General features: G+C 44.0%; 1 protein-coding gene across 6 annotated transcripts in view; it reads left to right on the top strand.

Annotated features, from left to right (window-relative positions):
• NARF (nuclear prelamin A recognition factor) overlaps positions 1–14,233 on the top strand; it is a 331,765-nt gene that overhangs the window by 284,991 nt on the left and 32,541 nt on the right. For 3 of the 6 annotated variants that reach the window (XM_085616850.1, XM_085616849.1, XM_085616851.1), the window contains 2 exons: positions 213–344; positions 13,935–14,092. In XM_085616850.1, the coding sequence (XP_085472976.1) occupies positions 213–344; positions 13,935–14,092 (290 nt within the window). The remainder of the gene's footprint in view (positions 1–212; positions 345–13,934; positions 14,093–14,233) is intronic. The other 3 variants (XM_085616853.1, XM_085616852.1, XM_085616854.1) reach the window with 1 other exon arrangement.

The raw sequence follows: 14,233 nt of genomic DNA, 5'->3' as shown, positions 1-14,233 counted from the left end.
TTAGAGTAGTGGTTCAGCCTGTCACTGTATATAGGAGTTCACAACAAAAATGTACCTGTTTTTTTCCTCATGCAAGATGTCACCATCTGCATGAAGTGTTGTGTTCTTCACCTGCATTCAGCAGCCTGTTTTTTTTTTTACCAAAAAAACTTAACATATTTAATGTGTAAATTATGATGTCCTGATTTTGCATTATTCTTGTATATTACCAGGTTTGGTGACAGCAGGGATATAGTGCGGCACAATGGTGTGAAGAGTGATGGGTACTTGGAACATATATTTAAGCATGCGGCCAAGGAGCTGTTCGATGTTGATGTAAAAGAGATCACATACAAAGCGTTAAAGTGAGTTAACTTCCTCTCTTGGTCCCTTTTGGAGAATACAGACATCTCTTTTACATCTCAGAAGTGGACACATTATACAAAAGTCAATCATTATACTGCAGTAATGATTTTCTAGAACACACAAATTTGTGCGTATTGTTATCTCAAAAATATGGCAAGGAATGTGCAGCAAGGGTTGACCGTAATATCTTTCCCGAGCAAGTAATGGTTCTACTGCAGCACAAAAGTTTGAGACTGAAAAAGATCAATCCTAAAGATAGGTAGTGTCAAGTAATACGGAGGCAACATGGAAACAATGACATAACCTAGATTCTGTCAGATCAGTGATTCAGTCAAGAGCTATGCTTCAATTTAAAAACAAATGTGCACATCCTATGTTATTAATAAGGAAGAATTAGCCACTCATGGAGGCGCACTGCAGCTGTTTGTTTTCGTATTGCGCTGCACAAGGTAGAATTACACCGACTGAAAATCTCAGTCACTGCGCTCAAGCATTAAACGTCAAAGCTGGCTGACTTAGAAAGACGTCACCTCTGCTCTCTAACAGCAGTTGAATGAATGATGTGTATTTGTAAAGCACACGGCTATTCAAAACTAGTGTCCTGGCGCTAGCAGTCTCTGTCTCACAAACCACCCAGAACATCCCTAACCACTGAATAGCCAGGTTTTAAGAAGTTTCCTGAAAACTGCCAGGTCAGAAATAGATCCGAGGGTTGCTGGGAGTCTGTTCCAAGCTTGGGCTCCCAGGAGCCTGAAGAAACTTCCTCCCGTTCAGGCTCGACATATTCTAGGAACGCATGCCAAGCTCATAGAGGATGACCTCAGAGTTCTGGCCGGCATGTACAAGCTAACTCTTTTCTTGAGATAGTCTGCTCCTCTACCCTGCAGGGCTTTAAAAAACATTACCAGTGCCTTGAATTTGATCCTCATTCTCACTGGAAGCCAATGCAAGACATATCCTCAGGCCACCAGCATCTCCACTCATCCGAGGGTGGGGTGCCAAAAAAGACAATCTCAGACTTGGCAGAATTACATTTCAGCGGATTCCTTCTCAGCCACTTAAGTACCGTAGTAGGCAGAGTCTGATCTCGTCACCCTCAAAGTCTGCTCCCTTATCGCAGGTGAAAATAATCTTGGTGTCAGTGCATGAGATTATTTGAGCACCACAGGCTTCCACAAGGGGCGACATATATAGGTTGAGGAGAGTGGAACTCAGTACCGATCCCTGAGGGACCCCTACTTTCAAACTCGGAATAGAGGATGCAAAAGGAGAAGTGTAAATTTCCTGACTTCTATCCTCAAGAAAGGAAGTCAACCATTCTAACGCCAAACTGCCTTTACCAAGATCTCTCAGCCTATCCAGGAGCCTCTCATGGGGGAGCGTGTCGAAGGCCGCAGAAAGGTCCAAAAGAATTAGAATAGCTCTACCTCCCTGGTTAAGCCTCTTTAAAATATGTCCAGTCACCTCAAGAATAGCAGTTTCTGTGCTGTAATTAGCCCTGTAACCAGATTGACTAATGTGCAGAAGATAATTTCTTTCTGCGAAGTCAGAAATGACTTTATTCACTTGTTTCTCAAAAACCTTAGAGAAGGTGGGTAAGAGAGATATGGGCCTATAATTAACAAGCACATTCGGATCAGCTGACGGTTTCTAATGGAGTTGAAGAATTTTAGCATGCTTCAAAATGGCAGGCATATAGCCCGCTACGAGAGGGGAATTAAAGTCCTTATTTACCACTGGGTTTATGGCCGCAGCCACAGCAGCCTACAACATCGCTGGACAGGGGTCAGCAGGCGAGCCTGACTTGAGACCCTTTAAGATATCTAAAGATACCTCAGGCTGCATCAGAGGTATCTTTAATAAAGCGGGGGTGTCTCCGGCGGGCCATTCACTAGCAGGAAGTAGGTAATGTGCGTGGTCATCGGAAGACCCTCTAGAGAAAGAATTCTGTATACTTCCGATTTTCTCATGGAAGAACGTTGCCAAATGGTTGGTCCATTCTGCAGAATGCGGAAAGTCCCTGATGACGGTCTTAGGAGAAGTGAAAGATTGTTAAACTTTAAAAATCTCCTTTCCCTTATTGTTGGAGGTCACAAATTTATTTTTCAGATAGCTCTTCTTAATATCGTTGACTTAAATATATATTATAGTTATAATTATAGTTTTTTCTCCACTTCCTTTCCAAGTGTTTACATAACCTTTTACTGATCTTCAAAAGATCGTTGAACAAGGGGGCTCAAGGCCTTGCCTTTTTAAAAGGGTGCATCGTCAAAGGGGCTAGTCCATAGGCGTTCTGCTTCTATGCTTTGAAATGTGGTATATTTTAGCCTTTAAAATCTGACCTATTCTGCATCACTGCCTGCTAACGTTAAACAAAGACAATTAATGTGTTTCAGCCAGATATATAATGTAAGGGATGCACAAGGCCCTCTTGCTTATGATGAACTGGATGAACCATCTGCTGTCCTTATTGGTCCTAAATGTACACTACTTGATACCTTCTGCACTAATTTGATGGACAAACTGACATGGTAATATCCCACTCCTTCATAATTATATTAAGGTACGATCCAGGCAAAATTATTAATTCTACAATAATAGGAAATTCATATTATTATTAGGATCTAGTGATGCGTTTTCTAGAGCCATCTATACAACAGGAGTCAATATTCTCTATTGCACTTAACTCGTTCAGTGGGCCAATCCAAACCAGAAGATCAATTGGACTGAAGCTACATAATCTACTGGTTATTATTTGTGTAAAATGGTAATAACTCATCCAATGAAATGGGACCGGGTCACTTAGTGGAATCCCAGACACTCAAGGAGCACCAGGAAAGAGAATATGCATGTTCGAGGCATGGGTGCTGTAGATACACATGCTTTGCATACTCCTGCCATCTAGTGTTGGGTCTGGATGTTTGCAAGTTGTTTTTCTTCAAAGAAGTCTTTCCTAGTCACAAGGTAAGGTGACTCCTTTCGGTGGTAGTGCGTATGGGCACCGACTCAATTGTTCGGACGTGTATTGCTGCACTCCGGTTCAAAACCGTTCTTCGGGTTTCCCTCAGTGCGCAATCCACTCTGCCCTCGACGGTATTGTTTCGTACTTCTCGGCGTATCGAATCGGTCAACGAAATCTCCAATTTCGATCGGAAAGTTTAATGGGCGGCCTTTGAGCCTAACCGCGTCGGGCCAGCTCTTCGTCGATGGAGCGTACTCTGTTCAAATGTTGTCCTCTGTGCCACGCCAAGTACTCGCGCACCGAATCACACCAGGTGTGTAACTTGTGCTTGTCTCCAGAGCACAGAGAAGAAGACTGCGATGTGTGCAAATCGTTTTGGTTGATGAAAACTCAATCGGGCTTGATGTTGGGAGATGCAGCGCCAACAAGTTGACGACACGCTGGATATCTTCGGTGAAAACTCCGAGCCAGATGACCTCGAGCCCTCAGTGGCTGAGGAAGAACAGGCCTTCTCCATGTTGACTCCGATTCAGATTTGGAAATAGATGTCGACGATGTGCCGCAGGGACAGGGTTACATGAGTACATAACACCCCTTGCCCCATCCACCCACCCCCAAAAAATCTAAGGCTTCGGCTCCACCTCTGCCTTCCGGCCAAGGTCGGCACAGAGACGATGTTTCTGATGCTCCTCCTCCCGGCTCTGCCACGGAACAGGTCATCAAGCCTTCCGGCTAGGGACCGAGTCAGCTGAAATCCACCTCGGAGCCGAAGCCTTCCAGTTCCAAGCACAAAGTCGGTTTGGAGCCGAAACCCTCCACGCCGCAAAAGAAACAGCCTTCGGAGCCGAAACCTTCCGTGCTGAAAGGCCATTCTATCTCGGTCCCAAAACCTTTGGTGCCGAAAACCAAAGATGTCCCTTCAGCACCTTCAGTTCCGAAAATAGACGTTGTACCATCTAAATCGGATCCCAAACAAAAGAATATGGACATTAATCCTAATACAGGACATATGCACGCGAAGCCGCCTGCTACGAACAAGCTTCCTGATGACAACAGTAATTATAAAATCCCTTTGAAGAAGAAAAATGTTGGTGCCAGCCCTTTTCATCCACCACCACCACCACCACCACCACCTCCTCCACCCTCCTCTCCACTTTTAGATCCTTTACACATCACACCTCATGACTCTCCACTGTCTCACCATGACGGAGACGATATTGATGAGGGAGACCACACTTACCAGGGGATCCATGGATGGATTATACAATTGACCCTCCATTGGATAATGATCCAGACCTTTACCCTGCCAAGCCCTTTCCACTTGATGACAAGGTTTCCTATCAAGAACCTAATGCCAGGGCCGCACAATACCATGGGGGAGTACACAACAAAGAATCCTTAGAGTATTTTTTATTTGAGACACAGGTCGAGCCAAACACTCCCTTTGCTCAAAGGAATGAGGCACGCAGAGGAAATTTCTAAAGACCCTGTACGTGCACAAATTCTCACTCTTAGAGTCGACAAAAAATACAAACCTTCCCCAACAGATCGGGTATTTATTAAAAGCCAGTTACCACTTGACTCCTTGGTAGTATCCAATGCACGCAAGCAAGCTAATTCCCAAACCTCGGGGGACGCTCCTTCCCCAGATAAGGAATCAAAACTCATTGACACTTCTGGCAAACGCATAGCTGCTCAAACTGCCAATCACTGGCGTATTGCCAACACGCAGGGCCTTCTAGCCAGAAATGGAGCAATTGCTACAATATCTCTCAGATGAGCATAAAGCTAAAGCCCAAGATGGAAAATTAATTTCCAACTCTTCCATAAGGTGTGCTCTAGATGCGGCTGACACCGCAGGTAGAGAGGTCAACACTAGCATCCTACCCAGAAGGCATACTTGGTCAAGAATCTCGGTTTTTAAGCCCGAAGTCCAACAATTTATTTTAAATACACCTTTTGATAAAGAACATCTTTTTGGTCCTGAAGTAGATCAAGCACTCGAAAAAATTTAAAAGGATACTGAGGTAGCTAAATCCATGGGAGCGCTTCAGTCCCCTTCAAACAGGGGCTCCTTTCGGCACTCTTTTTACCGAGGAGGGTCCAAGTCAACACCCTCAGACCAAAACACTTCCAAGTACAAGGGTAGCAACCAACCCTCTTCCTCAAGAGGCTTTTTTAGAGGAGGATATAGAGGAAACCACTCTAAAAGCAGGGGTAAGGGCACCACACCCCGTAACTCCCCTTCCCCTAATAAGCAATGACTTCCCCATGCTTAGCCTCCGACCATACCACACCTGTCGGAGGAAGACTTCAGCAGTTTCGCCCCATTTGGCAATCTATAACAACTGACAAATGGGTGATCGAAATTATCGAACGTGGTTATTGCCTGGAGGTTACCACTAATCCTCCAAACATTCTGCCTCGCTCTCACAAATTGTCTTCAGACCGCTTGCACTTGCTCGATCAGGAAGTGTAATCTCTCCCTATTAAAAGGAGCCATAGAACCAGTTCCAGTACAGTAGCAAGGTTCAGGGGTTTACTCTGTCTATTTTTTAATTCCCAAAAAGGACGGCTCCTTAAGACCCGTTCTGGATCTCAGGGAGTTAAACCAATATATACTGTCAGAGACCTTTCACAGGGTAACCCTTCAACAGGTACTTCCACTCTTACCGAAGGACGATTTTATGTCTACTCTAGACTTAACTGACGCATATTTTCATTTTCCAATTCTTCCAGCTCATCACAAATACCTCAGATTCGTGATAGCAGGCAAACATTACCAATTCAACTTCTGTTTGGAGTGACTACTGCTCACAGAGTATTTACCAAATGCCTTGCAGTAGTAGCAGCTCATCTCGGAAGACAACCTATTCACGTCTTCCCCTACCTAGACGACTGGCTCATCAAAACCAGCACTTACCATAACTGTCTACAATGCACTCACACCACAATAGGCCTACTTTTTCAACTGGGCTTTATGATCAATGCACACAAATCTCACCAGCATTCTTCACAGATGCAATCTTACCTAGTGGCCACTCTAGACACTATCAAAGCTCTAGCCTCTCTAAATGTAGCCAGAATTCACAACATTGAGTTTGATACTACAGTTTCAATCTATCCAAACATTATCGGCCAGAGTGTTCATACAACTGCTGGGAATGATGGCCTCTTGCATCGCAGTTGTACCCCATGCAAGACACCACATGTGTTCCCTACAAGAGTGCCTAGCACGTAAGTGGAATCAGTCGCAGGGTCAATTAACTGATCTAGTGTTGGTAGACGGTCACACCTATTGCTCTCTGCAGTGGCAAAACCCACAAAATATATCAAAAGGACGGCCTTTCATTGACCCTATTCCACAGATCATGCTCACAACAGACGCATCTCTAACAGGTTGGGGTACCCATCTCCAAAATTACACAATACAAGGTCTATGGATCAACAAGCACAAACGCCTCCATGTCAACTATCTAGTGCTTCTAGCAGTCTTTCTGGCGCTCAAAGATTTTCAAACTCACCTGATGGCAAAGCTGTCTCTAGTCCGTATGGACAACATGTCAGCAATGTACTATGCACAAAAACAATGGGGGGGGGGGGCGGAGTTGGAATGTGAGAAAGTGCCATCTTTCTTGCATGGCATGCCCCCACTTTTTGCTGAATTGCAGAATGTACTTTGACTGAGTGTGCCCTGGACTCCTGCCAATCAGGTGCCCAGGGCCTATGTTCCTTCCCTAAAAACCTAAAACCTAAATTGGCAAACCCTGGCCACATGTCAGCCCCTGGTAAATGGTACCCTAGGTACCCAGGGCCTTGTGACCAGGGAAGGCCTCTAAGGGCTGCAGCACTCATTGTGCCACCCTTAGAGGCCCTGTACCCTAACACACGCATACTGTCCTTGCAGGTTGAGTGTCTGGGTACAGGACAAAAAAAAGAGTCGACATGGCACACATCCCTCTGGGCCATGCCCACCACCTACACTGCCCCGGCATACATCAGCCACCCCTCTAGCTGTGTGCCCTATGCCAGTGGTGTGGGCACAGGAGCAGGAGCCCTGTCCCCCTACAGTACCCAGGTCTGTGAGCTTCCCCAGGCCACTGCAACCCCCCACTTTGGCGGGAAGCTTGGCCGGAAACCCCAAATAAGGGCAGGGAATGTGCCAGCCTGCCAGTCCCACCCCTCAGGTGGGGGAGGCGAGGTGAAGCACATCTCCGGGCTCTCGCCATCTTGAAGATGGGCAGCCCTGCCCAATCAGGAATAGGCTACTGCCCCCCTCCCACAGGAGAGAGGCAGGATAGGGGGTATACCCACCCCAGGACAGGGACCCATTGGTCCCTGCCCTTCACCTACCTGTAACGCCCCTAAATCTAGTATTTAGGGGCACCCTGAACCTTCCTTCCCCAGATTCCAGATTCCGAATTACAAACAAGAGCAAGAAGAAAGAAGACCTGCCTTGCAGCTGCTAAGAAGAGGAAGACACCAACTGCTTTGGCCCCAGCCCTACCGGCCTGTCGACCCTCGAACCTGCTCCTGCTCCGACCCGGCATCTTTTGTGGCCAGCAACCTCACAAACCCCGGAGGACCTGGCTACCTTTTGGCTCTAAGCCCCCGGGACTCCCATGAGTAGAGGCTCTACTCAAAATCTGCTTCTAATCCCTGGCATCAGCCCGGAACCGCGAACCCTTCACACTCTGCACCCGCCAAGCCTGGCCTGTGCCGTAGTGAACAAAGACCACGAGGACGACCCCACGGCGACTGTGACCCCAAGTCCGGCACCCAAGGACTTCCCTCGATGCCCCTGACGACGCCTGCAGCCTCAGAACCAGGTGCCCCCCCCAACCGCGATCAACAGAGGGTAAGATTTCCCGACACCAAAAGGCACCCCGGCTCCCCGCGGCCCCCTGTGCCCAACTCCGGGGTACCTACCTATCCTCCAACTAACCAACTTACCTCTCGAAGTGGTGGTGGCACCTGAAGAATCTTTGTCCCCGAGCTTGCAGTCTTGTTCTAAACCGGAGCTTTCCCATTGAAATCAATTGAGCGCCTGAAGGCTCAAAAGCACCCTGCACCCAGCTGCCCGAGTGGCCCTGGCAGTGTAACCTCTGCACCTATCTACTTCCCCATTTGCCCTGAGCAAGTGACCAGGAGCCCAGCTCCCACAGCCGTGTGGCCTGCTAGTCAGCAGCCACCAACCAAGGCCCCCCTGCCTCCCATAGGATAACATTGGGCCTAACTCTCTCTGCACCCAGCTGCCCCTGTGCCGCTGAGGGTGTAACAATTGTACCTACCTGACCCTGGGAGACCCCTGAGTCTATGCCCAGAACCTTAACTCTGCCAGTCGAGTACTTACCTTAAAGCCGATAACTCAATTTTCTCCATAGGGTAACGTTGACTGATTTCTCCTGAAATTTCTTCTAAGTGTGGACTTTTCAAAACTTAAAATATTCACCAAAAATCAGCCGAGTAACGAAAACGAAAATACTCACCTGCTATTAGGTGAGCTCCCAGTGCTGGATCTTGGTACCCAGCACTGCCTCTGAAAAATATTCACAACCGTACTTACCAGTAACCCGATTTTCTTCCATAGGAAACCATTGACTGTTTTTCTGTGAAATTTCTTCTGTCGATTTCTGCAAACTTTAAATATTCTTTATAAATTGTGAAAACGTAATTACTTACCTGTTTTGGATAAAGGTCCCAGTACTGAGCCTAGGCACCCAGTACTGGATTACAAAAGTAACGAGAACATACTATACCTGCAACTTGAATTTTCTTCCATAGGGAATCATTGACTGTTTTCTATGAAATATTTTCTAAATGTCAACTTTTAAAATAGCAAACTATTGTCTAAAAATCATAACAGTAACTAAGTCGACTTTTGTCACTTGTTTCTAAGTACTGTCCCAGGGCTGAATCTAGGATCCAGTCCTGGAATCACAAAAGTAATCCTAAAAGTAATCTATTGCAAATAACTTGAAACTTCCATTGAACTCAATGCATTATTGTGTTTAAAATTGTGTTGCCTATTGCAACCACTTGTAACTTTCTACAAAAGCTAAATGGTTATTGAAAAAGTATTTATATAAAGCATTGGTGGATCAGCGGTGGGATACAAACTTGCATTTGTTGGACGACTTGGTTACCATCTGATCACACGACAGAACTCTTAAAAATTGCCTTTAGAATGCTGATTGGTCTTTTTCAAAATACTAAAAGTCTTGCTAGGGCCTTGCTTAAGTCCCATTAGTATTTTAGAAAAATAAAAGTCACTATAGTCAGGGTAGAGGATTAGAACTGTCAGGTTAGAATGACTCAAACAAACCCAGCTTTTAGTGAAAATAATAACATGGACCTGGTGGAGGAGCTCGACCTCACACCTTACTTACACTTGTCTTTCAAGGAATTGAGGTCCCTATGCAAACTTAAAAATATACCAATGGGCCTGCATCCAACCAAACTAGGGCTCCAGGAGCTCTTGGCTGAGTATGCTAAGGACCACCCATCTGAACATGGCGATGGCCAGTCAGATGAGGAAAGGGAAGAAGAGGAGGTGGATAATAACCCCCCCCCCCCACACTATTCCCCAGGGAGGAGAGGGCCCCCATACCCTTCAATACAAGAATTACCATCTGGGGACCTAGAGGTCACACAGGTGACTCTGGTACCAGAGAGATAACTGGGGGACCCAGCAGTGAATAGGACAGCCTTTTAGAAAGACTGGCCAAAAGATTAGAGCTAGAGTCCAGGCTCCCGGCTCTAGAAAAATAAAGGAGAGAGATGGGTTTAGCACCAATCAATGGTGGCAGCAATAATAAAAACAAGGATAGGGAGGAAACTTCTGATCCTAAAATCCCCAAAGGGATTGTCCCTAAATTTGAGGAAGGTGATGACATCTAAAAATCATAACAGTAACTAAGTCGACTTTTATCACTTGTTTCTAAGTACTGTCCCAGGACTGAATCTAGGATCCAGTCCTGGAATCACAAAAGTAATCCTAAAAGTAATCTATTGCAAATAACTTGAAACTTCCATTGAACTCAATGCATTATTGTGTTTAAAATTGTGTTGCCTATTGCAACCACTTGTAACTTTCTACAAAAGCCAAATGCATATTGAAAAAGTATTTATATAAAGCATCTCATTCTGAGAAAGTATATTTTAATAGCTATTGTGGGTTCTAAAATTAAACAAGCATATCTTTTTTTATATATAAACCATTGGCCTAGAGTTCAGTTATTGAGTGTGTGAGACCATTTGCTGACTGAGTGTGTACAACAAATGCTTTACACTGTCCTCTGATACTGTCTTACTGCTCGAGCAAGCTACCACTTTAGAGAGTAAGGTTATATCTAACTTTAGCCTCTGCCAAACCTCTGGGGAATGTGGACTCTGTACACCCTGTATCTATTTGGGAACAGTATATACAGAGCCACTTTCTCACAGGGAGGGGACACTCTCTCTAACTGCCACTCTTACCTCAAGCCATTTGGAATTGGGCAATCCATCACAGGATTTATCTTCTGGCAGAACACTTTCCAGGGGTAAACAATCAGATTGCCGAACTCCTCAGCAAAAAGAGGCTGAAAATTTACGCGTGGGAACTTCATGCCCAAGTTCTCCTTCCATACTTCCAACAATGGGGATTCCCACAAATAGACTTGTTCGCCACAGTCAACAATACAAAATGTTCAAACTTCGGCTCCAGGTTCCCACACCAGCTCTCAAAAAGCAATGCCCTATGGATGAACTGGGCAGGGATATTTGCCTACGCTTTTCAGCCTCTCCCACTCATTACGTGTCTAGTTAGGAAGCTCAGGCAAACATCCCTCCCACTAATTCTAGTAGCTCCCACATGGGCCCATCAACAATGGTACACCACCCTGTTTGGGCTCTCAGTAGTTCCACATCAAAAGCTGTATCTCCCTTCTAGGCTACTTGCGCAGAACCATGGAGAAATCAGACATCCAAATCCCAAAGAACTAAACTTAGCGATCTGGATGAATGAGTTTGATTAATTAAATCTACCACCAGAATGTATGACTATTCTAAATGAGGCAAGAAAGCCTATCAGAGCTTGTTATGCAGCAAAGAAGGAAAGATTTGTTGTCTACTTTAATAACAACAAAATCAATCCTCTAGATGCTTCTATTCAAAATATTATCTTTTACGTGTTACACTTACAGCAAACTGGACTGCCTTACACAGATATATGTTTGCACCTTGCAGCGGTAGCTGCATATTTGCAGAATCGGTAGCCTTTATCATTATTTAAAGTTCCTATGATCAAAGCCTTTATGGGAGGCTTGAAAAGGGTAATACCACCAAGAATTCCCCCCGCGCCAGTATGGAATATTAACATTACTCTTACAAGCCTGGGTCCTTTGCAGTTTCTTTCATGTAAAGTTGATTTCTTCTTTGCAATCGCTTCATTACGGAGAGTTGGTGAGCTACAGGCATTAACCTTGGAAGAACCCTTCTTTTAGCTCCACAAAGACAGGGTAGTTCTTCGCACCAACCCTAAATTTCTTCCCAAAGTGGTTTCTGCTTTTCATATAAACCAATCAGTTGATTAACCTGTGTTTGTTCCTCAACCTGATACTGTAGGAGAACGAGCTCTTCACACGCTTGATGTCAGAATAGCCTTATTTTACTACATAGATAGAACCAAAGATTTTCGCAAAACAACTGTTTGTTGAATTTGCTCCACCTCACAAAGGCAATCCCATCTCTAAATCTGGCATTTCAAGATGGATTGTTAAATGCATTCAAACATGCTATGCAAAAGCTAAAATAACTTTATCCATACCCCCTAGAGCGCATTCCACTTGCAAAATAGGGGCTACTATGGCCTTTTTAGGTAACATTCCTCTAGCTGACATATGTAAGGCAGCTACATGGTCTACACCACTCACATTTACCAAACACTATTGTGTAGATGTGTTAGTACGACAACAAGCTAATGTAGGCCAAGCAGTACTTACAACACTGTTTCAAACAACTGCAACATCTACAGCTTAGCCACCGCTTTGGGAGTATACTGCTTTGTAGTCAATGCAAAGCATGTGTATCTACAACACACATGCCTCAAACGGATTATGTTACTTACCCAGTAAGCATCTGTTCTTAGCATGTAGAGCTGAAGATTCACATGCGCCCACCGGCCTCCCCAGGCACCTGTAGTTGTTGCAGTTCTTTATTATGTATTCATACGCATGGACATCTCTATCCTACACTTACTTCATTCTCACCCTTTTGCGGGAAAACAGTTTATTAATGGAGTCGATGCCCATGCGCATTATCACCAAAAGGAGGAGTCGCCTTGCCTCGTGCATAGGAAAGACGCCTTCGAAGAAAAACAATTTGTAAACATCCGGACCCAACGCTAGATGGCAGGGGTATGCAAAACATGAGAATCAACAGCTCTACATGCCAAGAACAGATGCTTACTGGGTAAGTGACATACTCCTTTAAATAATTTATTTTAAAAGCCCCATCTAGAGTATATGATATGAGTTGTAAAGACACAGAATATAAACAATAAAGCAGTGAGAAAATGAACCAGTACTGTGACCAGAAATAAATATTCTAGCATGATTATTTATATTTCTAGCATTAACACCCTCATTTCCTACCTCTATACACAATACTAGTTATAGCATATTAGAAAATACCTCCATACCTGGTTCAGAACAGATCTTATTGTTCTGTCTGAATAGAAATTGTGTTACTTCTGGCACAGCCTAGCTGTGTGCATCAAAGAATAACACACCCACTCAAGCAGCTGGGTAAGGCCACTTTCCATTGTAGAGCAACCTTCAATTAAAGTAGGTGCTGAACTTGTGTCTATTCTGTCTTGATAGCGCTGCTGCTGTGAAGATCTCCTCTCTGTTGCCCAGCTCTGTGAAGGCTGTTTGAATAATCAATCAATAATAAGTAACGCAATACACTTTTAGATATTTCAAATTATAAAACAATGTTCTTTAAGGAAAGCAAATATAGCACACATTCTCTAATCTCTAATCCTAGAAGCTCTATTTATTTATAATGGATAACGATGATCTGCTTCAGCAGAAATGATTAACTAACATGAATGTATTTGCATAAGCTTGATTATCACATTTGCATGTAACTTGCATCAATTAAATCACAGTTGTACATTCCCTGATTATTTAACTAACAAACATTCTGTATCAAAATAAAAGGTCCTCGATGGCAAAGAATAGTGTTTGAAACAGTAGTCTTCCTACTACAATTTGTGGTAGGATGATCTGTGGATTTAGGCTTAATGGGTGTATTAGATTCTGCTTATTAGTGATAAGTGAAAGTGCTTATGGGATCATTGTAACACTCCTTAAAAATACTCATGAATTATTAAAGTTATTGCCTTATTTTGTACCTTTTACTTCGTTTTTAGTGCTTATTTGTAACTGAATTTGTATATTGTTTTACCACCAAAGTCCAATTATTTATAATATGCAATTTCAAATAAAAGTTTGCTTAAATAAACGCTAGCTTTCAATGAGGAAAAACTCTGTTTTGAAATTGAAATCCTTGCCAGTCTTCCAAAGGTAGAAACTCAGTAGCCTTCCTCCACATGATTGTTTTTTTCTATTTCTGTTTGTAGAAACAGAGATTTTCAGGAGGTGACTTTGGAGCATAATGGGGACACAGTCTTAAGATTTGCAGCTGCATATGGGTTCAGAAACATCCAGAACATGGTGCTTAAACTAAAGAAGGGAAAGTTCCCCTACCACTTTGTTGAGGTTCTCGCTTGCCCAGGAGGTAAGAGCATAACATTAAGCAGCGTTCTTCTCAAGAAGGGTGTACATTTCCAACCTTGACCTTGTGTACATTTCCAACCTTGACCTTTTGATGCAAAATACTACATTTTTAGAATACTTGTAGTGGATATTTCAACCAGTC

Source organism: Triturus cristatus, chromosome 7, assembly GCF_964204655.1.
Source record: "Triturus cristatus chromosome 7, aTriCri1.1, whole genome shotgun sequence".
Lineage (NCBI taxonomy): Eukaryota > Metazoa > Chordata > Amphibia > Caudata > Salamandridae > Triturus > Triturus cristatus.
The sequence above is the reverse complement of the archived record's forward strand: the minus strand, read 5'-3'. Positions and strand labels throughout refer to the sequence as shown.